Here is a 27,252-nt window from a genome sequence, read left to right as displayed (position 1 = left end):
GCTCGCGGGCTCTAGAGCACAAGTTCAGTAGTTGTGGCACTCGGGCTTATCTGCTTCACGGCATGTGGGATCTTCCTGGACCAGGGATCGAACCCATGTCCCCTGCATTGGCAGGTGGATTCTTAACCACTGCACCACGAGGGAAGTCCTGACAGCATGGCTTTTAAAAGCCTGTGACATATTTGCTATACTCTTAAATAACGTCACATTCCTCTTCAATTGTGCGCTCTCCTAGTTTTGTGTAAGCTTCAAGCCTTCAGCTTGTTGGATGAAAAGAGGTTATTTCTTTTAAATAGTATAAGTTAATCTTTTGAAAGTAGCAGAGTAGATTTGATTGTACTTGAAAGGAATATAAGGTATCAGGAAACCTCAGACTTTAAAAAACATAAATGAAGATAGATTGTCTGTCAGCCATCATTCAGAGTAATTTAACATTGAAACATAGGAAAGTTACACTGAAGTGAAATATGTGAATTTTGGTCCTTTGTAGGAAAGGCTACCGGATGAAGTCTTATGGTTTTCCTCCTAGTGGCCACTCCTGGACCTCCTTTCCAGAACCTTTGGTGTTGGTGTTCCTGAGAGTTATACCCCATGTCTTCTGTTGATATCATATGCTGCTCCTGTTGCTTCCATGGCCTTGGTTACTACCTGCCATGTCCCACATCAGCTCACTCCAGCCCAGAGTAACAAGAGCAATTCTTGTTGCCTGCTGGACATCTTTGTTTGAATCCCGCAAGTCACAAGCAAAGTGTCCAAATCTGTACTAATCATATTTGTTAGCCCCCAACCAGTTTGCCTGTCCGTGACTAACATCACATTGCACTTAGTTGCTCAAGCTGGAAACTTGGGCATCGTTCATGATTCCTTTTCCCTCACTTTCACACCCAGTCAGTCAGCAAGTTCACTCAACTCTGTATCCCAAATATCTATATTAGAACTCTTTCATTGCAAACAACTTCAAAACAACTAAAGCAAATTTAACGAGAGTTTATTGATTCATGTTTAGGGAGTTAAAGAAAACCTCTAGTAAAGGTCAGAGGGAGATTTTGCCTCAGGAATGATTTGATTCAGGGACTAGATCACTGATTCTCTGTCTCCCCTCTTAGCTTCTCCCTGTGTGTTAACTTTATTCTTCTGTAGATAAGCTCTGTCCTGGCTTATGTCACAAGGATTGGGGATTTAATACATTACTTGTTAATTTATGTATATTTAAAATTCAGTAAGGCAACTTCAAAACCTTATTGACAGATATTAAAGAAGACCTAAATAATTGGAGGATTATACAGTAGTAATGGATAGAAGCCGGTATTGTAAAGATGTTAGTTCTCTGCATATTGGTCTATACATTCAGCATAGTCAAAATCCCAGCATGATTTTTATAGACATTGACAAGCTGAATATATGTGGAAATATGAATCAGTAAGAATAGACAAAATCACCAAGATTGGTGAGGGTGTAAAGTAACTGGAACTCTTGTATACTGCTGCTAGTCATGTAAATTGGTATAGGCCTTTTGGAAAACTGTTTGGTATTACCTAGTAAAGTTGAACACATGCATATGCATACCTTCTGACCCATCTTGTTCCACTTCTAGGTATAAACCCAAAAGAAGTATATACAAGTAATCAAAAATAAAAGAAAAAATTACTCAAATGCCCATCAATAAGAGAATGGATATATCAATAATGTGGTCTTTCCATACAAAGGAATACTATACAGCAATTAGAATGAACAAATTACAATATATGCACCAACATTTGTGGATCTCACAAATGTAATATTGATAAAATGAGCTAGACACAGAGGAATACCTTCTGTATTATTCCATTTAAATAAAACAGACAAAACTAATCTTCGCTACTGCAAATGAGGATCATGGTTACTTCAGCAGTGAGGGGATAGTGAGTAGAAAAGGGATCTGGGATGTTTCTGGGATGTTAGTAATGTTCTGTTTCTTGCTTTAGATGCTGTACAGAGGTGTGTTCAATTTGTGAAAACTTATCAAGCTATGTACTTAGGATTTGTGAGCTTTTCTGATTATATAGTACACATCAATAAAAAGTTAAAATAAAATACCCTGTAAGGCCACACTCATACCCAAAGTGATTTATTTTCATAGATTATTCAGTTTATATCTTGAATATCTTACCACTGGAACCATGGGTTTGTGTACTTGGGAATATTTATAGTTAGCTTTATAATCCTTGATTAATCGGTTTGGCATAAGATCCAACTGTTGAGTAGTTTTGATTTTTTCCAAGTGAAAACTAAGGACTGTTGAATCAGTTTTTAAAAGATTCCAATTCTGGAAGAGAGGTGACTAATTTTGCTTTGTTATCAACACATTATCTTTTCCTTTTTCTTCTTTTTTCCTTCCAGTTTTATTGAAATATAATTGACATACAGCCCTGTATAAGTTTAAGGTATACAGCTTAATGATTTGGCTTACATTTGTCATGAAATGATTATCACAATAAGTTTTGTGAACATCCATCATCTCATATAGATAGAAAATGAAAGAAATAGAAAAAAATCTTTTTCCTTGTGATAAGAATTCTTGGGATTTACTCTTTACAAGTGTTATATATAACATTCAGCAGTGTTAATAATATTTATTATGTTGTACATTACATCCCTAGTGTACTTTTTTATATATTTTTTTATTGAGGTATAGTTGATTTACAATGATGTGTTAGTTTCAGGTGTACAGCAAAGTGATTCAGTTATACATATGTATACACACACATACACATATATATACACACAATATATATTCTTTTTCAGATTCTTTTCTTATACAGTTATCACAGAATATTGAGTGTATAGTTTCCTGTGCTATACAGTAGGTCCTTATTGTTTATTTTATATGTAGTAGTGTGTATATGTTACTCCCAAATTCCTAATTTGCCCCTCCCCCAGCCTTTCCGCTTTGATAACCATAAGTTTGTTTTCTAGGTCTGTGAGTCTGTTTATGCTTTGTAAATAAGTTCATTTGTATCATTTTTTTAGATTCCACATATAAGTGATAGCATATGATATTTGTCTTCTTCTGTCTTACTTCACTTAGTATGATAATCTCTAGGTCCATCCATGTTGCTACAAATGGCATTATTTCATTTTTTATGGCTGAGCAATATTCCATTGTATTTATGTACCACATCTTCTTTATCCACTCGTCTGTTGATGGACATTAGGTTGCTTCCATGTCTTGGCTGTTGTAAATAGTGCTGCGGTGAACATTGGGGTGCGTGTATCTTTTCAAATTATGGTTTTCTCTGGATATATGCCCAGGAGTGGGATTGCAGGATCATATAGTCGTTCTATTTTTAATTTTTTAAGGAACCTCCATACTGTTCTCCATAGTGGTTGTACGCATTTACATTCCCACCAACAGTGTAGGAGGGTTCCTTTTTCTCTACATCCTCTCCAGCATTAATTATTTGTAGACTTTTTGATGATGACCATTCCGATTGGTGTGAGGTGATACCTCATTGTGGTTTTGATTTGCATTTCTCTAATAATTAGCGATGTTAAACGTCTTTTCATGTGGCTTTTGGCCATCTGTGTGTCTTCTTTGGAGAAATGTCTCTCTTTTGCCCATTTTTTGATTTGCTTGTTTGTTTTTCTGATACTGAGCTATATGGGCTATTTGTATATTTTGGAGACTAATCCCTTGTCAGTTGCATTGTTTACTAATATTTTCTCCCATTCTTTGGGTTGTCTTCTCGTTCTGTTTATGGTTTCCTTTCTGTGCAAAAGCTTTTAAGTTTAATGAGGTCCCTTTCCTAGGTTTTTTTGAGGAAAGAGCATAAAAGCTCTTTGTTTTTTGTTTTTTCATTCTGTAGGAATCAGTAGTGACCATTCTGTATCTACTTTTTACGTCTTCAGCATGGGGATGAATCTCTAAATCAGTAATATTTTCCTTAATGAATGGTCAGTAGTATGGTACAAATAAAGATAAGACTGCTTTGTTTTTTTTAAGACCAAAATGGCAATGTCTTTAAGACAGCATGTACATTGCTCTTTCATTTGCTAGTTTTAGAGTACTTTTCCTTGAATATGCAAGAAATTAAAACAACCTAAAACTAATTCATGTAAATGTCTTCCTAGTGCAGTTATTATATATAGATAGCATAAAAGATGATATAATAGGATAAGGACATCAAGTTTAAATCATTATTCTAAATATCTATTATTAAAATTTTTCAGGAAAATAGAACTTTGAAGAAAAGGCATTTCCTTAAAAATTTTCCTATATTTGATTATCAGTACCTGTAATTGGTACTTAATGGAGATAAGTATATACATTCATCTAAAGCTTTATTTCTCTTTCCACAGACAACAAATGAAGTTGTTTTGGCTGTGGAATTCCATCCAACAGATGCAAATACTATAATAACCTGTGGTAAATCTCACATTTTTTTCTGGACCTGGAGTGGCAATTCACTAACAAGAAAACAGGGAGTTTTTGGGGTAAGGACCAGAATGTTATAACTTCATTATAAAACTTGAATTTTTTAATTGTTGAGTAAGCATAAAGTCATCATGCCAAAGGGAAAACTGAAAATTCTCATTGTTTCATTGTAGAAATATGAAAAACCAAAATTTGTGCAGTGTTTGACATTCTTGGGGAATGGAGATGTTCTTACTGGAGACTCAGGTGGAGTCATACTTATATGGAGCAAAACTACCGTAGAACCCACACCTGGGAAAGGGCCTAAAGGTACAGTATTCTCATATTGAAGTCATTCCTTTCAGTTTGCGCATGTTGCTATTGCAGTCCCATCTCTTATCCAGACCAGGAGAGAGAAAGCTGCAGGGAGACAGTATGAGAGTCACCAACATACATTTTGTTTTTAAGGTTCTTCACGATAGTCTTTCTTTAAATCAAATTATTTACTCATTTATTAAGCATATGTAACCTACATTTTACTACACTGTACCTTTCCTTCCAGGAGGTTAATACAAAATTATTAGAGATGATACAGATACATGTTAATTTAAATACCGTAAAGATTAAGAGAGAAGTCATCCCAATCTTCAGTATTTTGTGAAGCCTTCACAGAAGAAATGATATTTCTGTTAAGCCATAATGAATGTGCAACACTACAAAAGATATGGAACTTTGATCCCACTTAGGGATCAGTGTAAGTTCAGGGACAAAGATGGTTATGAACGTGAAACATCCAGGATAGTGTGAATAAACTTGTCATGTGTTAACAAAAACAAGAGATAGCCAGCATGAAGGAAATACAATTTTAAAAAATAGTAGTGAATTGCAGTTTCTCTTATCAATTTAAACTAATATATACTAAGCCAATGAAAATTCAAATAGGGATTAAAGATACAGATTTTCCGAGTTATACACAAGAATCCTAAAACCTGGTTGAGTTCACCATGGAAGAGAGAAGAGCTGTGAGGCCAAGGATCCTTAGTCCCACAGTTAGATGACCAGAAAAGAGCCTATAGGGGTTACAGAAGTGAGATTTTTTAAAAAAAAAAGTTAGCAAGATAGAACTTTTTATTTAGTGCCTGAACAAGGAAGCAGAGAATTCCCAGGAGTTTCAGTGCTCTAGGGAGATCAAGAAGAATAAGAACCAAGGAAAGACCAAAGGAGCTTGCAATTTCAATAGAACATTAAGGCCGTAGAACAGCTAAGTATAGAATAGCCAGTTTTAAATTGGAGAATTTTGGGCTTCCCTGGTGGCACAGTGGTTAAGAATCGGCCTGCCAGTGCAGGGGACATGGGTTCGAGCCCTGGTCCGGGAAGATCCCACATGCTGTGGAGCAGCTAAGCCCGTGCGCCACAACTACTGAAGCCTGCACACCTAGAGCCTGTGCTCCGCAACAAGAGAAGCCACCACAATGAGAAGCCCGCGCACCACAACGAAGAGTAGCCCCCGCTCACCACAGCTAGAGAAAGCCCGTGCGCAGCAACAAAGACCCAACACAGCCAAAAATAAATAAATAAATAAATGTATTAAAAATAATAATAATAAAATGGAGAATTTTGAGAATCCTAGTTGAAAATGGAATGGAAGGCAAAGTTGCTAGAATCAGTCAGTAGTCTTTTTAAGGTTGCCTAAAACCTGAGAGTAAACTGGGTATTGTGGTGGAAAAAAGACTAAAAATCTTAGAGAGAGAGATGAGAATAACTGGTTTGAGTGTAAGAAGAAAGATTTTATCCTTGAAAAAGAGTAATAGCCTACATTCTATCCCGAGATCTCATGTGGCTAAATGGTGGAGGTCATGCAGGATGACATTGCTCTCAGTAAAAGTGGCTCCCTGTTAAAAAGTTGAAGTTTTTATTGTTAATGGATAATATAAGAATAGTAATATAGTAAAATATCACATAATCAGACTCCATTACTTCAGAATTCTACTTGTTGGAATTGGAATCCAGCTGAAACCTTTGACTTGCCTGTGGAAATTGGATTTATTATAATAAATGAATACTAAAACCAAAGACCTACAAATTTAGAGGTATCATTTTCTAAATAGTTAGTGATTAAAATTATCCATATCAACTCACAAAAGGATGGTTCCAAGGACCTTTTCTTAACAGCTGTTGGTTAACATAGTTATCTGTGATATAGAAAGATAGTCCCAATTACTACATTTGTGTTACGTTTCCTCCCTTTCTCTTCTCCTTTTCCCAACATAGCAACCGACTGTAGGTTTTACTGTCTCCTGGGCTGGGTCTGGAGATACAATATGTGTAAGAACAGTGTGTATGGCCATATGGTAAAATGGGACAGGAGAGACAAAAAGAATAACTCATAGTTAGTCCCCTTCTTCTTTTTCTTTTTCTCACTACAGCTCCTCTTCCCAGCCCCAGTAGTGGGCCTTGGAATTCATTCAGCTTTACCTCAAATTGGTTTTCCTCAAAAACACAGATATATTTTATCCTCAAGTCCCATTTGCACCCAAATATACAGGTCCACTTTGCCGTTTTCTATGGTACATGAAAAAATGAGAGGAAAAACATTGAAAATAGTCTTTTTTCATATACACACTACTATATATAAAATAGATAATCAACAAGGACCTACTGTATAGCACATGGAACTCTACTCAATATTCTGTAATAACCTGTGTGGGAAAAGAATCTGAAAAAGAATGTCACTGAATCACTTTGCTGTACACCTGAAAGTAACACAACATTGTAAATCAACTATACTCCAATATAAAATAAAAATTAAATTTTAAAAAAATAGCTTTTTTTCAATCTCATTTTTCCTTTCTGTTTAAGGACAATAAAAGTGAAAAAATATCCAGAGAACCATATACTTCCTTCAAAGTAGAAGGTTATGAGAGGAAAATTACAGACCTTGTTCTAAAATCAGTAGGCTGGGAGCAGAGAGAGATTCTTTATTAGTGTAGCACGTAGTAGCAGTAGAAAGAAAACTAGCTAGGCCTGTCAGTCTCTGAGTTCCACAAAAAAAAAAGGAGGGGGAGAAAGAAAAAGGAGGTGACAGGGAACCAACCTGAGGTTCCTGAGACATTCCCCTGGGGATTTTTTTATATCTGTGACATCACTTTATTCCACTTCACACCCCTTTTCCATGCATAAAAACTAAGAATTGAAGACATTTATTAATTAGCCCAGAGTCTGCAGAGCTAGCAGTTGAAATGGGTTCTCTGATTTCAGTTTGATGATCTTCCAAGTATTTCACTGTCATCCTTAGTGTGAGCAAGTGGCCATATGTGCCGTTGGAGGCATCACGGTGGATGGACACCAAATTCCCTCCAGTACTGACACCTGGCCTGAGCGCTGTAGCCAGTGTAAAGTAGATCATCAGTTTATGATAAAAGAAGATAACTCAGGAACAGCCAGATGGAAAAAATGCACAGGGCAAGGCCAGGGAAAAGGGCCCGCCAAGAGCCTACATGCCCTCCCCAGGCGCACCACTCTCCCCGAATCCCCATGTGTTCACCAACCCAGAAGCTCCTGGTTAAGGATTCTTAAGAAAAAAGAAAGAACAGTATTATCAGTTGCCCTCCCCACTTACCTCTCTTTTCTTTTTCCTGGGCACATTTTTTTCAGTATCAGAAATGCCAGGAACAGTATTATATTATCAAAACAGTGACTTAAATTGTTGACATATTATCCTACCACTCTGAGCAGAGTTTGGGTATAAATGCACCCTTCATTAGCCTTAATGTGCAAGGTGAGAGGCAGGGAGAGGTTCAGAAGTTGTTTTTATTTTGGTTTTCATCTGAAAAACTTGTGGCTTAGCCTTTGTGCAGAGAAAATCTGCATATGCACGAACAGAAAACAGAAAATCTAATCTTGTAAACTGCTGGGCACATGAAATTTGCTACATGATTGACCCTATTATGGGCAAACTTGATGAGAATTTTGTTTCTCCCTTTATATTTGGGGTTTTGAGGTATGTAAATATGGCTGGAAAGGATTTGGTGAGTTTAGTGAAATAAATGTGTAAGCCCAGATCAGAACAGATGTTCATAGTTTCCATTTTTAAATTCTTGCCCAAAATTTCAGTAGATTAATCCAGTTTGCATATTCCCTAATATGATATTTCTGTACCCATGGCAGTCTTTATCAACCAAAATTTGACTATACTGTGATACTGCATCTGAAAAAGGGACTTTGAGGGATTGCAGAAGTATAATTTCACAGCTAATCCTTTTATTCTAGTAAATAGGAGACAAACCAAAACTGTGTTTTATGCCTCATAAGGAGCTCTCTAGCTTCCAAACCATTTTTTCCTTACCTTAAGTGTAATTTAACAGGAATCTTCAAAGTAATTAGTATTTTCTGTTCTCTTTTTTTCCAGTTTTGTAACATTTTTAATGTATAACCTTGTCTAGCTTAAGGTGTACAACATAATGACTTGATATTTGTATATATTGCAAAATGATTACCAAAATAAGTTTAGTTAACATCCATCACCTCACAGTTTTTTTTTCTTGTGATGAGAACGTTTAAGATCTGCTCCCTTAGCAACTTTCAAATATACATTACAGTATTATAAACAGTAGTCACCATCTTTGCGTTAAATTTCTAAGTTTGTACCTTTTGACTACCTTCACCCATTTCTTCTAGCCACCTCCCCCGCCTCTGACAACCACCAGTCTATTCTGTTTCTGTGAGTTTACTTTTTTTAGATGCTACATATAACTTAGATCATATGTTGATAGCATTTGTCTTTCTCTCTCTGACTTTTTGCACTTAGCATAGTGTCTTCACAGTCTATTCATGTTGCATATGGCAGGATTTCCTTCTTTTTTATTCCATTATATATATATACCACATTTCCTTTATCCATTCATCCATCTATGGACACTTAGGTTGTTTCAGTATTTTCTGTTTCTTATGTGGGTATAAGGTATTTGTTATTTCCTACATACAGGAAATGGTTCAGAATTTTTCTTATATGAAATAATTCATAATTCTTTAAGTGGGGGAGAGGAAGTTGAGAGTATCAACACCACCATTAAAATGTTCATTATTCTGAAATCTTTGCCAGGTTTCTTTAAGAAACACTACCATTTTACCTGATCTCCAAATAATCAACATGGACCCATTTGCGCATTGCTAAGAATATAACATAAATTTCAAAGTCTCCCTGATATTTGATTCTGTAGTTAAACAGGCACAGAAAGCCCTCCAAAGGATCTTTATTTGGCAGTCAAGGTAAACTTGGTTTTTACGGAAGCTTGTTTCTGCTAGAGTTGAGAAGAAAGGGGGGATTTGCAAGTAAGCTTGGATGGACTTGGCCATGATTGTGCCAGGAGGTACAATAGGTTTGTAATACAAGGATAATTATTTTTCTTGGCAGGTATTTCAGACATTATTTGGCTTAAATTAAAGTGTCAGAAATATAGACCCATGAGAAGGAAATCTTGGATTATAAATTATTTTGTGGGTAAATACTATGTAAAGCAAGCTTTGGTAACTTGTTTAAATTTAAAGCACAGACATATTTTTAGCTAAATTAATATAGGTCCTCCTCAGGAAATAACTATCCTGGGGTGGTAGGAGGCAGAAAGTGGGTATCTCACCATGTTGATTACTTATATAGGGTATTTTTATTCTTGATGAAGCATTTGTTCTTCAGTTTTTCATTTTCTAAGACTCCATTTTTCTAGGAAGATCTTAAGTGTTTAACAAAGTATTTGTCATGTTTAGAAGTAGGGAAAACTGAATTAAAAATAGAGAAACTGTATTTAACTTTCCTGCGTTCTGATAGAGAGCTATGAAATGCCACACCTCTGCGTTTTGTAATTTCTTACATGGTACCGTGGTACTTTCAGATTACTCTTGTTAATTTGACCATGCATGAGAAAAATAAGCCCTTTGCCCCCACTTTTCCCCCCACTTTTAAATGCCCAAGCAAAGCCAGCAATACTCTCAGAAAATTCACATCTCTCAGATGTTCTTTCTCTCTTGGTCACATCAGAGCTATGCTAGATAATTGGCTGGCTATCCTGCTGGGCACAGTTGTGTTGTTCAATGTTTAAAGTATTTTTACGTGATGAATGTTGATGTGAGCCGAGGCAGTTGACCTGAATAGCAAGTTTGTTGGCGTTCTGCTCCTAGCGTTGCTGAATCAGGCAAGCCCTACTGCAAAGTAGGCAAGCCCGTTCCTTTCTCCCTGCCAGATATACCCATCTATTAAATATTTGTACCACTAGCAGCCTCACACTGAGTAATTTTGAGAGTCAGCTGTAGCATAATTTTTTTTTAGGAAACCAAAACTCTACAAATTTTAATTTTAACAATGTAATGGCAGCTCAGATAGATGAGTAAAAATGAACAACCTCAATAACAGCTTTACTGAGATATACTTCACATACCATAAAATTCACCCTTCTAAAATGTACAATTCAGTGATTTTTAATATATTCACAGAGTTGTGCAATCATCACCACTAACTTCAGAATATTTTCATCATCCCAAAAAGAAACACTGTGCGCATTAGGAGTCACTTCCCATTCCTCTCTCTCCTCAGTCGCTAGCAACTGTTTGTCGCTTTTGGTCTCTGTGGATTTGCCTGTGTGGGATAGTTCATATAAATGGAATCATGGAATATGTGGTCTTTTGTGACCAACTTCTTTCAGTCGAACCTTAATGTTTTCAAGGTTCATCCATGTTATAGCATGTATTAGTACCTCATTGCTTTTTGGGGCTGAATAATACCACATTTTGTTTATCCATTTAAAGTTGATGAAAAATTTTATTAGAAAATGAACAATTTTTTTTGCAGGTTTTTGAGGTATAATTGACATATAACATTGTGTAAGTTTAAGGTATACAACAAAATGATTTGATATATATATTTTTTAATTTTTTTTTTTACAGTTCACATTTTTTTTAATACATTTATTTTTTTTAATTTAGTTTTGGCTGTGTTGTGTCTTTGTTCGGTATGTGGGCTTCTCGTTGCAGTGGCTTCTCTTGTTGCGGAGCATGGGCTCTAGGCACAAGGGCTTCAGTAGTTGTGGCACGTGGGCTCAGTAGTTTTGACTCACAGGCTCTAGAGCGCGGGCTCAGTAGTTGTGGCACTCGGGCTTAGTTGCTCCGCAGCATGTGGGATCTTCCCAGACTGGGGATCAAACCCATGTCCCCTGCACTGGCAGGCGGATTCTTAACCACTGCACCACCAGGGAAGTCCCCGATATATGTATATATTTTAAAATGATTGCCACAATAAGTTTAGTTAACAACCATCACCTCATACAGTAGAGGTTTTTCTCTTGTTCTGAGAACTTTTACGATGCACTACCTTAGCAACGTTTTTCAAATGTACAATACAGTATTGTTAACTATAGTCACCATGCTGTGCATTAAATTCCCAAAACTTATTTATCTTATAACTGGAAATTTGTACCTTTAACCACCTTCACCCATTTCCCCACTGAACTTTTTTATTATTATTATTAATTTTTATTTATTTTTGGCTGCATTGAGTCTTCGTTGCTGCGCACGGGCTTTCTCTAGTTGCGGCGAGTGGAGGCTACTACTATTCGTTGTGATGAGCGGGCTTCTCACTGCAGTGGCTTCTCTTGTTGTGGAGCATGGGCTCTAGAGCACAGGCTCAGTAGTTGTGGCGCACGGGCTTAGTTGCTCTGCGTCATGTGGGATCTTCCTGGGCCAGGGATCGAACCTTTGTCCCCTGCATTGGCAGGCAGATTCTTATCCACTGCGCCACCGGGGAAGCCCCCCACTGAACAATTTTTCTTTTTTTTTTTTTTTTGTGGTACGTGGGCCTCTCACTGTTGTGGCCTCTCCCGTTGTTCAGTGTGGGGGAAGCCCCCACTGAACAATTTTTAAACTTGTAATTTTTTTCATTTCCAAGGGATCTAAGGTGTATTTATTAACTGACTTTGGTCATACTTAAACCAGGTTCTACCTTGCCATTTTGAACCTGGTAACTAATTCTGCAAGCTCTCATCTTCTAAAAAGTTTTTCTCTTACTCTAGCAGCTTCACTAGCTGAATGAAGAGCTTCTCTGAGTAAGGCATCATGAAATCTTATGTTCACCTTTAAGAAAGAGGCTCTGATTATATTTTCGTACCTGCCTTGTCCCTTCCTGGGTACTTGTGAAGTGCTGAGAGCATACAAGAAAACTGGGCTGTCATTCAGCTATCACATTGGTGTGACTGGATCAGTTTTTAAAATACTTTTCTGGTTGGTCAAGAGCCACTGCTGCAAGCTGCCAGTGCCTCTTCTGCCTCACACCTTCCCCAGTATCTCAGCAAATAAAAGGGGTTACTATCCCTGACAGAGCAGAAGTCCTCCAGTTCAGCAGTGGTTAAATGTTAAATATTATGACTGTTGCCTCGAGAGGAAATGAAGGCTTTTTTTGCAAACGTAAAAGAACATTGAGTAAAGAGACTTGAGTCCTAGTCACAGCTTTGTCACTAGCTAACTGTGTGGTATTGGCTAAGCCAATTCTATACCTATGTCCTTAGTTCTAAAATCAGAAGAGTAATAATACCTACCCTAACTACCATGTAAGATGATTATAAAAGGTAGTAAAGTTCTGAGGTTAATATACCCTCTGTTGTCTGTGGAATTATCACTGCTTTAGTCTACCTTTTTGTAAGAATGTATTTTGAAATATTTTCAGAGTAACTGATTATTGACATAAATGCAAAAGGTTGTATTAAAGCTTTACTACCTGCCTTGCAGAAGACTTGCTGAAAATAGGTTTTTGATTGTTGAGTCATTCAGCAATCACTCTACAGTTCTGCTAAAGTTTTCTTCCAAAAAGACTCTAAAATCTGATGGAAAATGTTATCACTCACGTTCTTATTTTACTCCTCATCATATTAGGTGTTTATCAGATCAGCAAACAAATCAAAGCTCATGATGGCAGTGTGTTCACACTTTGTCAGATGAGAAATGGTATGTTATTAACTGGAGGTGGGAAAGACAGAAAAATAATTCTGTGGGATCATGATCTGAATCCTGAAAGAGAAATAGAGGTAAGGATGAAAACGGAACATAAAAATTTTTAAATATTAAACCCTCTAAACTTATGTCTTTTGTCCCACATTGAGATAACTTACACTTTTCTGGGAAATTTGGTGCACATTCTTGTCATTTCATTCCCTCAAAATAAAAAAAAAAAAAAGGACTATTCACTAAACAAAATAGTTTGAAAGAATAAGAAAAATCAGCAGAATAATTAATTTGCTTATTTATTTCTGAGATGATATTTTTAGTGACCCAAAAATATAACCATGTAAACTTAAAATTTAACAGACATTCATTGAAAACTATATCCTACTCCAAGGTATACAAAATGACCAGCTTAATTTTAAAACTTGAAAATAATAACAGTGGGCTTAATGATAATTGCTATTTATCTACATATGTGTCTGCTTCATTGCATGAACCAAGTGTATCCATAAAACCTGACAGGTATTATGTGCTCAGTGAAAGTTTGTTAACTGAACTGAGATCTCAGGAAGTGAAATGGGTTAAGAATAGTATTTTAGTCAGTGATTGCCAGAGCAAAGGCAATTCACTCAGTTTAATATTGCTTCTGTTTGTTGGTGACTTAAATTTTGAATTTATGCTCAGTCTTTTCTACTCATAACGTGCTTTGTAGACAAAATCTTCTCTAAAAAAGAGGATTCTGATAGTACTGCTCTTGGGTTTCATTTCCAAGAAGATATATCCCCATATTATAGATAAAGAAATTTGTCTCAGGCTAAATGACTTACCCAAAATAATATAACCAGTAAGTAACAAAACCAGATCACAGTCTTCATGTGGTCTATCAGAACTTATTCCATTATCCCCTACTCCTAATCCTTAACTCTTGAAATCATATAAAAATATGAATTTAAAATTGAACCAAAGAATGTTGTTAATGCATTATAACTTCTGTGTAATAAAATGTAATTGTCTGAACAAATAATTTATTAGTATAAGATTACTTTCAAATTTGGAATTCTGTCATTTATTACCACATAATTGCATACAGCTATAACTACGGTCTTCAGGTGGTAATTATTGCATGTTAGTATGTGTATGGTGACTTTACAAAATTTTTTTTAGGTTCCTGATCAGTATGGAACAATCAGAGCTGTAGCAGAAGGAAAGGCAGATCAATTTTTGGTAGGCACATCACGAAACTTTATTTTACGGGGAACGTTTAATGATGGCTTCCAAATAGAAGTACAGGTAAGCTGTATGATTTTAACCATTAACTGAGTATTTTTGATGATACTCTTTGTTTCTTATAACAATGGGTGTATTTCATTTTCAGGGTCATACTGATGAGCTTTGGGGTCTTGCCACACATCCCTTCAAAGATTTGCTCTTGACATGTGCTCAGGACAGACAGGTGTGCATGTGGAACTCAGTGCAACACAGGCTGGAATGGACCAGGCTCGTAGATGTGAGTAAAACAGAATGTGATTATAATCTTCCCACAGAATCTCCCTAAAATGGCAGATGGTAGCAGCAAAGCAAATAGGACTCAGCATTGGTTAAAACCAAGTGTATTTCTATAGTTCAGTAAAGGGGAAGGGGTGGAGGGAGAGTGTTTAGTCACAAAGTACATGAACCCACTCCAAAGTAGCAAATTAACAGGACAGAAGCTCAGTTTTTCTGTCAGGTTCAGTAGTAAAAATAAAAAATATTTCACATCTTTATGAAGTATTAATTGTTATGGATATGTTTAGGTCTCTGGTGGTGGTGCAGTTGGGTTCAGTAAGTACTGCCCACTAACAGATTCTGCTCTCTTCTTTTTGAGTTGGTCTCTTACTGTGTTTTCTCCCTACCCCACCCAGATATCCACCTTTTCTAGCCTAAAAGGTGTATACACGTTCTTTGCAGACTCTAAAGAACTGTACAAATGTTTGTTGTTATCCTTACCATTGTTCCACTGCCTAGCCACAAGCTGGTGGTCCTTCCCCCTCACCACTCTGCCAGCATGTCCCCTTCCTTCTCTGAAATCCTTTTTCCTCTTAAGTCCATGTGGTGTTACCATTGGCTACAGTAAGGTTGATTGAGATTTCATGTTTATGTGAAACACGTTAGTTTCAAATGTTTTGCCACTATTCCCGTAGATCTAGGGAGACTTTCTCATGTACTCCCCAACAGTTGTCTGTCTCTCTTCTAGGAACCAGGACACTGTGCAGATTTTCATCCAAGTGGCACAGTGGTGGCCATAGGAACGCACTCAGGCAGGTAGGGTCTTTAAGGGAAATGTGAGCTGAGTAATCTCAGTGGTGGGATGTTTAACCATTATTCAGGAATGTTCTCTGTCTGATCTGGAAAATTAATCTTTTAAGTGGCACAGTTTTATGCTTTTTGTTCTTTTCTTTTATGTATACTCATTTAATCATTCAGTAATTATTTGAGCACCTACCGTTTGTTAGACACTATTGTGGGTGTTCAGGCTACATCAGAGTGCAAAGCAAAAATCCGTGCCCTTGTGGAGCCCACATTTTAGTGTGTGTCAGGGGTGGAGGCAGAATGAAAAATAAGCATTATAACTAATTAAGTTAGCAAATGAAGAGCTATGGTGGGGGAGGGTTGAGCATAGGAAGAGGGAACTGGAAGGGGTGCAGTTGCAAAACGATAAATAGGAAGGTCAGAATAGTCTTCATTAAGGAAGGTGACAGTTCAGCAGACTTGACCTCCTTTGTGAAATTTTCTGTGGTATCGAAAATTTCTCTTGTTATCTTTTAGGGAAGGAAAATGAACCTGAAATAACCCAGTTGAGCTTTTGTTTGTGCTATAGCTTTTTTCTTTTTTAAATGCTACACAGGTAGATAAATAAAGGTATGTTTCCTGAAATTGTTATTAATTACTTATCTTTGCAGACATTGTATAGTACCTTTCCAAGGTTATTAGGTAATATATATTATTATCTGTATTTTTTAATTGAGTCCTTTTTATTGCCTCTGCTGGTAAGTAGCCCTCATCACAAATAACTTAATTTCCTTTTTAAAGAGGCAGAGGAAAAAGATAAAGTAAATTTTCAAAAGTTAAACCCATAGAAAATATGGAATGCTGATTTCTAATGAAGTGAAAATATTGTGAACACACTTATATAAATATTTTTATTTATGTAACAAATATTTCAAATCAGCCAGTTTATTTAATTCTAACTAAATTTAACAATGTGAAGTTTTTTTGTAGCAAGTTTTCCCCTTTGGCTCTTGGATACAAATTAATACCTCTAGAAAGTCAAAACATATTCAAAATCCTCCTCATATATAGTGCTCAGAATCATGGAAAAATAGATCTTTAAGGTAAAGATAAACTTTGAAATGTGGACATGTAACTGGAGGTGCTATTTGAGTGGTTCTGAAATAGTGGAATTTTAGAATTAGGCTGCTTGGGAGAGTAATTGGTGATGACTTGCAAATACAGATGGCTTTACTATCTCAGATTTCCCCAAAATACATGTCAGTAATAGATTATTACTTAAACTTGGACTAAACAGGCATATGGCAGGTCAGATCTGTTTTGGGGGCAGCTGAACAAATATCACAAATGCTAAAATCAATGAAGTAGTAAGAATAAGAGCTACCCTATATTCAGTATCTGATGACAGACCTTGTACTAAATTCTTTTCATATAGTACTTTAAGTCTTCACAAGAATGCAACAAAATGTTCATTAATATCTCCTTTGCACAAACAGGAAACCAAGATCCATAGAGGTTCAATCACTTGTGATTGAGCTGGGATTTAACTCAGGTTCTTTATAGTTCCAAAGCTTGTCTCTTTCCACTACTCCACCAGTACTCTTTGAGATGTGCTTATGGTGTTTGTAGCATTACTTAGAAATATAAGGAAAGTTTATCTTTGAAGGTTAAATCACTGGCTGACATAGTATTTTAAAAGCATTTACTGTGTATAAGAAGGAGTTAAACACCAAGTGGAGTAGTAAGGGTTAGAAGGACTTGAATCATTAAGACTCACCACTTCATTGGATGAATGTGCAATATATACATACACATAAATACAGTTTGCCCCAATTTGTAATTAAATTGCACTGAAGTTACTTTCTAGCATTTAGTGTTACTGTGAAGTCATCATTAGCAAGCTTAACAGGAAAAGTCACTTACTTTAAGTGACTTAAGCTAAAGCTAAGCCAATTGTTTCCTCCTGGAGTTGTGAGTAGAAAACACCTTATGAATGAAAGTGATATGATAACTAAATAAAAAGTGGAAAAAAATCCTTTCTGGTGTGGAGTTGGGGATTATTTAAAATCTAGGGGAGATGTAGTTATCAATGTTCATTTTATACTTAATTCCTGTCTTTGGTTTCACATCTGGTTAGTCTGTTGTTTCTTAGAGAACTTTCTCCTTTATTATTTTTTACATGGATCTGTGAATATGTGGCTGTACTGTCTAAAACAGAAAATTCCTCAATGTAGCCATTCAGATTATTATCACTGACCCTAAGCCTAAAAAAAGTCACACTTAGGGCAAGGATTTTTGTTGTTGTTAGTTTAATACAACACGTGTCCAAATTGTTCATGATCCAGAAAAGCTGACTAGCAAAATGTTTAGAGATGTCTTCATGTCCATATGTAGAAATCTTCTACTTCTTGTAGTCAAGAAGTAAGGGCTTCCCTGGTGGCGCAGTGGTTAAGAATCTGCCTGCCAATGCAGGGGACACGGGTTTGAGCCCTGGTCCAAGAAAATCCCACATGCCGCGGAGCAGCTAAGCCCATGCGTCACAACTACTGAGCCTGTGCTCTAGAGCCCACGAGCCAGAACTACTGAGCCCATGTGCCACAGCTACTGAAGCCCATGTGCGTAGAGCCCGTGCTCCACAACAAGAGAAGCCACCACAGTGAGAAGCCTGCGCACCGCAACGAAGAGTAGCCCCTGCTCGCTGCAACTAGAGAAAGCCCACATGCAGCAATGAAGACCCAATGCAGCCAAAAATAAATGAATAAATAAATTAGTTTTAAAAAAAGAATTAAAAAGAAGTAAGCACAAGTATGAATAAATTATCACAGTGATTTAAAAAAATATCATTTTAAAAGAATATGTTACTAATATTTCTAAGAGAAGAAAATTCAATGCATGGCCCTAAGTGGACATAGTACTTCCTTAACATTGCTAATCCTCATATAGTAAGGAGTCTTTTTAACAGCTTTATTGAGATATCATTCATATATCATAAAATTCACCCATTTACAGTATACAATTCAGTAGTTTTTAAGACGTTCACAGAGTTGTGCAACCTTCATCACAAGCTCAATTTCAGAACACTGTCATTAACCCAAAAAGAATTCCTGTACCCGTTAGCAGTCACTCCTCATTGCTCCCACCCACTTCCAGCCCTGAGTAACTGATCTACTTTCTGTTTCTATAGGTTTGCCTATTCTGCACCTTTCATATAAATAGAATTATGTAATATGTGGTCATTTGTGACTAGTTTCTTTCACTTAACCTAATGTTTTGAAGGTTCATCCATGTTGTATAGCATGTGTCAGCATTTCATTCCCTTTGTCACCAAATATTCCATTGTGTGGATATACCTCAAATAACCACTTGAGTTATAGTCATACATAAGTTTTTGTATGGACATATGTCTTCAGTTCTCTTGGGTATATACCAAGGAGTAGAGTTAACTATGTTTAACATGTTGAGGAGCTTCCAAATTGTTTTCCACAACAGCTACACACTTTTACAATTCTACCAGTAAAGTATGAGGGTTCCAATTTCTCCACATCGTCGCCAACCCTTGTTATTGCCTGTGTTTTGATTATAGCCATCCTAGTGGCTGTGAAGCACTTTTTCATTGTGGTTTTGATTTGCATTTCTCTGATGGCTAATGCTGTTGAGTATCTTTTTTATGTGTTTATTGGCCACTTGTGTAGCCTCTTTAGAGAAATGTCTATTCATATCCTGTGCTCATGTTTGAATTGATTTGTTTTTTTATTGTTGAGTTGTAAGAGCTCTTTATATATTCTGGATACAGTACCTCATCAGGTAACATGATTTGCAAATATTTTCTCTCATTCCAAGGGTTGTCTTTTCACTTTCTTGATGGTAATATTTGTTGCACTGAAGTTTTAAATAAAAATTATATAATTTATATAAATTTACTATATAAAAATATAGTCCCGTTTATCTATTCTTCCTCTGTCTTTTGGTCTTCAGGATTTATTCCTATGGTTTTTTTCTAAGAATTTTATAGTTTTAACTCTTACCTTTAAGTCTGTGATTCATTTTGAGTTCATCTTTGTATATGATGTGAGCTAATCTTTGTATAGATATCCAGCGTCATTCTTTTGCACGTGGATATCCAGTTGTTACAACACTATTTGTTGAAAAGACTTTTCTTTCTGCACTGAATCATATTGACACCCTTGTCAAAAATCAATTGACCATAAACATATAGGTTTCTATCTGGACTCTCAGTTATATTCCATTGATCTCTCTGTCCATCCTATGCCAGTACCACAGTCTTGATTATTATAGCCTTGCAGTACGTTTTGAAATCGGGAAATGTGAGTCCTCCAACTTTGTTCTTTTTCAAAGCAGTTTTAGCTATTCAGGATCCCTTGAATTCTACATGAATTTTAAGATCAACGTGTCAATTTCTACAACGAAGCCAGCTGGCATTTTGATAAGGATTGTTTTTTCTCTTTATAGATCAATTTGGGAATGTCACTATTTTAACAGTTTAATAAGCCTTCCAATTTATGAACAGGAGATGTTTTACATTTATTTAGGTCTCCAGTTTTTTTCAAAGATGTTTTTAGGGTACAAATTTGCACATTTGTTAAATTACACCTAAGTATTTCATTTTTTTGGTGCCATTTTAAATGAAATTGCATTTCCATTTCCAGAATATTCATTGCTGGTATATGTAAATACAACTACCTTTTATATATTGATCTTTTATCTTGCACCTTTGCTGACCTATTTTCTTAGTAATAGTTTTTTTTAGTGGATTCCTCAGGGTTTTCTGCATACAAGATCATGTAATCTGCAAATATAGTTTTCTTCCTTTCCAGTCTGAATTGTTTTTTCTTTTTCTTGCCTAATTGTCCTGACTAGAACCTCCAGTATAATATTGAATAGAAATGGCAAGAGTGGTCATCCTGATCTTGTTCTCTATTTTAGAGGGAAAGCATTCAGCCTTTCACCATTAAGTATAATGTTAGTTGTGGGTTTTTCATAGATGCCCTTTATCCTATTGACAAATTTTCTTTCTGTTGTTGAGAATTTCTAATCATGAAAGAGTGTTGGGTTTTTCAGCTGCCTTTTCCAGTATATTGAAATAACATGGTTTTTGTCCTTTATTAATATGGAGTATTACATTAATTGATTTTCAGATGTCTAATCAACCTTGTGTTCCAGACATAAATCCTACCTGGTCATGGCATAGAATTCTTTTTATATATTACTGGATTCAGTATGTTAGTATTTTGTTGAAGATTTTTTTCATCTATATTGTTGAGGTACATTGGTCTGTAGTTTTCTTGTGATGTCTTTGGTTTTGCCAGGGTAATACTGGCACTTCAATAAGGCTTTAAATAAGACCTGATATCTCCTAAACCGAAATGAAGCCTTAAAGCATACAAATGGATAAAAATTAGTATATACTGGTAATTGTTAATCATTAGTTATCGAAATTTTAGATTTGTTGAACCATTGACTATATAAGCCATTTAATTAATAAATTGCACTTAGGCATACCACACATTTTCAAATATAACATTCTCCCATTTTTTTAAATTTGTGTTTCTTGATGGAATTTAAAGTTCTTCATGAAGCTCACAATACATGTGAACCTGAGCCGTTATGAATTTGAAAGTTTATAATCTCTGAATTACTGGTACAATACATTCTGCTTGATTTTTCCAAGACCCCAATTAATCATCCTTTCCCTTTTTTAAATAAATATTTATATATGTATATATTAATTTATTTATTTTTTGGCTGCATTGGGTCTTCGTTGCTGCACATGGGCTTTCTCTAGTTGCGGCGAGCGGGGGCTACTCTTTGTTGCGGTGCGTGGGCTTCTCATTGCTTTGGCTTCTCTTATTGTGGAGCACGGGCTTCAGTAGCTGTGGCATGCGGGCTCTAGAGCACAGGCTCAGTAGTTGTGGTGCACGGGCTTAGTTGCCCCCTGGCATGTGGGATCTTCCCGGACCAGGGATCGAACCCGTGTCCCCTGCATTGGCAGGCAGATTCTCAACCACTGCGCCACCAGGGAAGTCCCTCCCTTCCTTTTTTTTGAAACTAGTTTCTCAAAAGGCACTTTAATCTTTATACCACTTGCAGGCCTTAGAGAAACCACAAATATATTTGCCATCCCATCAGGATGTCAGGTGTCAGCTCAGACAAAATTCCCCAAGCAGTTTGCACAGAACTTTACTCTTTTCCTCGTTGGACCCATTTCTATTTCTAAACCACCATACACTATTTAAGAAAGGAGTTTTTGCCATAGTCATTTTATAGACTGGTAAATGGAGGTGAGACACCCAGAGGTAGGGAAATCAATAGACTTGAAATGATGGTAGGGAGAATAAAAAGCGAAGATTAAAGTTCAAATTGTTTCAAAGAAAGAAATCCGTGGACTTGAGTCAGTATATAAAACATACTATATATAACCATACTGGAATGGAAAGGGGAGAGGGCAGACTGAGAGAGGTGACTTCAAAAGAGACCCCAAAGTTTCTGATCTATAGTGACAGCTTTGACAAGGAAGAGCAAGCTGGGAAAATGCACCTGGTGAGCAGAAAGGTAAAAAATTAGATTTAGTTTTCGATGTGGAATTACAGAACGTTAGACCTAGAGAGACTTAAGTGATCCAGCTCTACTCATCATTTTTTTTGAATTTTTTATACAGTTTTTAAAGGTTAGTTTTGATGATGACTGTAACCTTGGCAAACCAGCAATGTAGCTGAAGTACTGTTACCAAATTCTACTGTTGACTAGAAAGGTTCTGAGTGTAAGAAATGCTCCTTTAGCTCAAAAGGGAGATGTTAAAGACATATTAGCACTAGCTGAGACTTTATTCTTAGACATAATTAAAAGAGAAAACTTCTAATTAGAAAAGAATAGCTTGTTTCCCTCTGTAATTTGATGTTGCTGAACTTGGCCCATCGGTACTCCTGAGCTCATTTCCCAGGGTGTACAGTGTCTTTGAACTCTATCAGCATGAATCTCCTTGAGTTCTGCCTTGTTATAATTCCAGTTCGGAGTCACTCTGTGCTCCTACAAGTTGTAAAGCACTAGATGCAGTGAGTGGCACAAAGAAATATTATATAAGACATGGTCTCTACCCCAAATAGCTTATAACCTAATTAGATACTACATAAAAAGATATAGAGCATGTCATATCAGTAGTTTACTTGCATAAGTATTACTTGCATAAACAGGCAGTAATGCTTGAAGATCAACAGAGAAATTACTGTGAGCCTGAGTGGTCAGAGAACACTTCACAGAGGAGGTGGAATTGGTCCTGCCTTGACGGAGTTCTGAGATTTTGAAGAGGCAGTGAAGAGTTAGGAGCTTATATCAAGCAGGAGGAATGGATTGAGCAAACACAAGAAACTATGAGCTAACTGGACTAGAACATTCCTAAAGGCCTCTTGATTGCTAAACAGTGGAATCCAAACTTGTTTAGCCTGGCCCTTAAAGCCCATTAAAAATCTTTCCCTTCACCATTCCAGCGAGAATGGTTAAGTCGTTGTCCTTCAGATACACCTCAGCCCTTTTTGTAGTTTCTTACCTATCCCTCTCCACCTATTTATATCCCACCTCTCCTTGCCACATTTGATGTGATGAAATCCAAGACCACCCACATCCTCAGTGATTGCTCCCTGCTCTGAAACCTCATAATCCTTAACTTGTGTCATTCATTTTACTTTAAACTATTTACCACTTTATGAACTCACTCCGTCTCCCCTGTTGGGTTATAAACGCCAATTCTGCCTCCTCTGCTGACTTCTTTCTTCTCTAGATCCTGAATGTTAGTGTAGCTCAGGCAGAGAGAGCACTTTCCATGGGATCACACCCTTCCCTGGTGTGATGTAGTGAAAAGCCCAAGGGCTAGAAGCTCTATCCTGGCTCTGCCACTAACTAGTTGGTTGATGACTGGCCAAGCGTTTTGACATCATGGGATTTCAGTGTTCTTATTTGTAAAATAAGAGGGTTGAATTGGGCTTGAATTGGGCTTTTCTTTCCCCTGACTTTGACTTTATGTTTTTCCGATTATAAAAGCCACATTCCTATTCTTATAAGGAGAAGCTTCATAAAAGCAGTTGGGAAAAAGTTATAAACCTGCCACCCAGAGGATACACTTTATATTATGATGAATATTTTTTAACTCATATTATGAACACATATATATTCATTTAGGGACTGTAAAGTATGATACTTTCCAGCTCTGAAATCTTATGATTCTCTTTTTGCCACTAAAGAAATCAGTAAGTGTCTTTTTTAAAAAGTCATCTAGTTAATGGTGGTACTGTGTATGGGTACTTGACTCACAAGTCAGATTAGTTTAAATATATGGCCAAAGATTTCCCATCTCTGATGCTGAGCAACGACATTTAGAAAGATTCTTTAAGTCCTTTAGGCCCTGTAGAGCCCCGTAATGATTGCAAATTACCTTAAAGCAGAAGCTTGGTTTCAATGTGTATAATCTAGACTAGAATGAGAATGCACGTGAGCACAGTGAAAACTTAATATTTATTTCTAGAAAATTCCCTTTGCTAAAGGATTTGTAATCCTCTCCATACTTCTGTTAAGGATAGAGGTCCTGAGCCAGAAAGTCTTTTCTGAAGGTAGAACGTAATTCATGCAGTGAAAAGGGTGGGAGCTTTAAAATTATTGCTGGGGATCCATATGGAAGTTGTATACTTTTAACAGCAAAGTTATTATTACTAAAAATTCCTTGCCAAAAGTGGAAGAATTAATCTCTGATATGTAATTAAAGAAATAGAAAAAGTAGGTAGGGTTTTGTTGTTGGTTTTTTTTTTCTTTTTTGAGAGCTGCCATCTCTAACCAGTAAATGACTCAGAGTTTTAGGTTTCTACATATTATACCAACAGACATTCTGGGTTTTTTCATTACTTTTTTTTGGCTGACTGTGCGGTGTGCAGGATCTTAGTTCCCCAACCAGGGATTGAACCCGTGCCCCCTGCAGTGGACGCACAGAGTCCTAACCACTGGACCTCCAGGGAATTCCTTTTTTTATTACTTTTAAAGGGAGTTTTCAAAGAGATAAAATTGTTTGCAGTTTCCATAGGAAAATTAAACTGAACTGGAAATAGACAGTATCAGTTGAGGCTTCTCCAGAATAAAAATTGGTGATTTTAAATGCCTAAGAAAGTATAGTAAAGTTTCTATAAACTCATTAAAAACTTGAAACCTCATACCTACAGAGCGGTGCTGTGTCTCATTGTTCTTTAGGTATGTCTGTTCAGTCCAAGTTGGAATATTCTGTTTCCTTACTCTGAAAAGGTGGTTCACTTGGCATCAGCTTTGGCATTTCTTGGCTCTAGGAGTTCCATGGTGGCAGCCATAAAAACTGATTAATGAATTACATTCTCAGAAGAAACCTATAATCTGTGGATGCTGTCCAGTTGCAATAAGATATGTTCTTCATGCACCTTTTGAAGTGGAAATGATCAAACATTCAGCGCAGGGCTTCAAAGTGCCAGTTTCCTGCTAATAATTGGCTTTTAATAAACTCAGGTATTCACAGATAGAAGCTATTTCTCTTACCCGAGTAGAAGACAGAATTTATGAATTAGGTTAGCTACATAGAAGTTTCAACCCATAACTCACAAATTACTAATTCATTCATGAACATGTTTAATTAGAAAGGGATTTCAGTGATAGGTGAAGAGTCAGGATCCTTTAGTTTTTTATCTTCTACCTTGAATATACGAAGGCATGTTAAGCAACATCACTATTCTCTTTTTTTTTTAAATTCTTTTAAGCCCTTTACTGTCTCCTAAAATTTCTCTTTTATTTATTTATTTATTTATTTATGGCTGTGTTGGGTCTTTGTTGCGGCGAGCGGGGGCTACTCTGCATTGCGGTGCGCAGGCTTCTCATTGCAGTGGCTTCTCTTGTTGCGGAGCACGGGCTCTAGGTGCACAGGCTTCAGTGGTTGTATCGCGTGGGCCAATAGTTGTGGCTCATGGACTTAGTTGCTCTGCGGCATGTGGGATCTTCCCGGACCAGGGCTCGAACCTGTGTCCCCTGCATTGGCAGGTGAATTCTTAACCACTGCGCCACCAGGGAAGCCCTAATACTTCTTTTTATCTGAAGGCATAGTGGTCTCTGTCCAGATATTATTTATAATGCTTCAAAATTAAAAGGAACTGTCGTTATGATTGCTGTTACTGAATTTAGTGGTGGAATTTTTCCCATCTGAATAATTAGAAACAAAACTTGCTGCTCTTTTGTCCCATCCAGTTCCATGAGATTAAGACAGTGATTTTAATTTTCTGCTCCTGTTCCATTGTTGCCACCCCAACCACTTCTTCCTACACACTGCACTGTTGCCACATAATTCTTGCTAAACCTTTGCATTTGTCAGGTTCGAGACTTATCTTCTATTTGTTCATTTGTACATTCTATAAATATTTATTTTAGTGCCTGCTCTGAGCCAGGCAGTGCTCACCTCCAAACTCCTCCAACTGTGTGTGCTGTCCATAACCTGCCCTCCTCTCCCTTATCTATCCTTTAGTTGTCCTTCCTTAATTCCCAGTCTTTGCTTTGTACCCAGTATCTCACCATGCTCTTCTGAAGTACCATCTCTTCCTTCAGGTGCTCTTAGAACAGGGCCTGATAAGAGTCACTTATTCTGTAGTTGGATTTAAGTCATTGTTTTACCTGTCCAGAGGCTTTTTACATTTTGACTTTTCCTGTAAATGTGAATGAAGACGTGTTTTTCAAAGAACTTAGAGCTTGCATGTGCAGGGGGTACTGGAGAGGAGGAGTGCCCCCTGCTGGTCCCTTTGAACTCTCACCAAATGAATGGCCCTCTGCCTTTCCCTCCCACCATCATACTGTCCATGCTCCTTCCCACCTCCATGGCAGTGCAGCTGTCACTCCTCCTGCCTCAACTGCCTCTACTTCTTTCCCTCAACATTCAGCTCAACTCATATTCTACATCCTCCCCGAAGGTTTTTCTCTGTCTGCTATTCATTTCCCTTCTGTGAGTTCTTCTGCTATATGTAGTCACCATCGGTGAGATTGGCGCTTAATCGTTGTTTTAATTGGCTCATTTCCTTTTTCCTGGCTCTAGTGTAATCTTCAAGGACACTGATAATCCTGTCATTTTCTATTTGGACAGTGCCTCGAAAAGAGACATCATCGGCATTCAGTCCCTAAATAGAAATGAGAACATGCCTAGGCCCGTATAAGTATATTTATATTGTATCTCGCAACATTTTGCACTCATCCTTTGTTAGAAAAGGGAAACATGTCCAGCTTAAGGGCATTATTAGAATTTCTTTTTTAAAAGGAAGAAAAAGTCCGCAACCTTTTTTTTTTTCTATAAATGCTATAATATCTGAGAAAAATTTTGATTTTTTACTTCTTAACAGGTGGTTTGTTCTGGATGCAGAAACCAGAGATCTAGTTTCTATCCACACAGACGGGAATGAACAGCTCTCTGTGATGCGCTACTCATTAGGTAGGCAGATTTACTCCCACTCCTGGCATTTACAGCATTTCTCTGTAATTGCATATTTTCACTTCCAGTAAAGCTGACTACTTTTTTCTCTACTCTCTAGAGTTGTTAAGTATTGAATATGTTT

General features: G+C 36.9%; 1 protein-coding gene across 10 annotated transcripts in view; it reads left to right on the top strand.

The window, feature by feature from the left end:
* The window catches only part of EML4 (EMAP like 4), a 154,763-nt gene that overhangs the window by 112,296 nt on the left and 15,215 nt on the right, over window positions 1-27,252 (top strand). For all 10 annotated transcript variants that reach the window (XM_033419196.2, XM_004265019.4, XM_033419193.2 and 7 more), the window contains 7 exons: window positions 4,339-4,473; window positions 4,588-4,723; window positions 13,307-13,458; window positions 14,540-14,665; window positions 14,751-14,882; window positions 15,609-15,676; window positions 27,040-27,128. In XM_033419196.2, the coding sequence (XP_033275087.1) occupies window positions 4,339-4,473; window positions 4,588-4,723; window positions 13,307-13,458; window positions 14,540-14,665; window positions 14,751-14,882; window positions 15,609-15,676; window positions 27,040-27,128 (838 nt within the window). The remainder of the gene's footprint in view (window positions 1-4,338; window positions 4,474-4,587; window positions 4,724-13,306; window positions 13,459-14,539; window positions 14,666-14,750; window positions 14,883-15,608; window positions 15,677-27,039; window positions 27,129-27,252) is intronic.

This window comes from Orcinus orca, chromosome 13 (genome assembly GCF_937001465.1).
Source record: "Orcinus orca chromosome 13, mOrcOrc1.1, whole genome shotgun sequence".
NCBI classification, from domain to species: Eukaryota; Metazoa; Chordata; class Mammalia; order Artiodactyla; family Delphinidae; genus Orcinus; species Orcinus orca.
The sequence above is the reverse complement of the archived record's forward strand: the minus strand, read 5'-3'. Positions and strand labels throughout refer to the sequence as shown.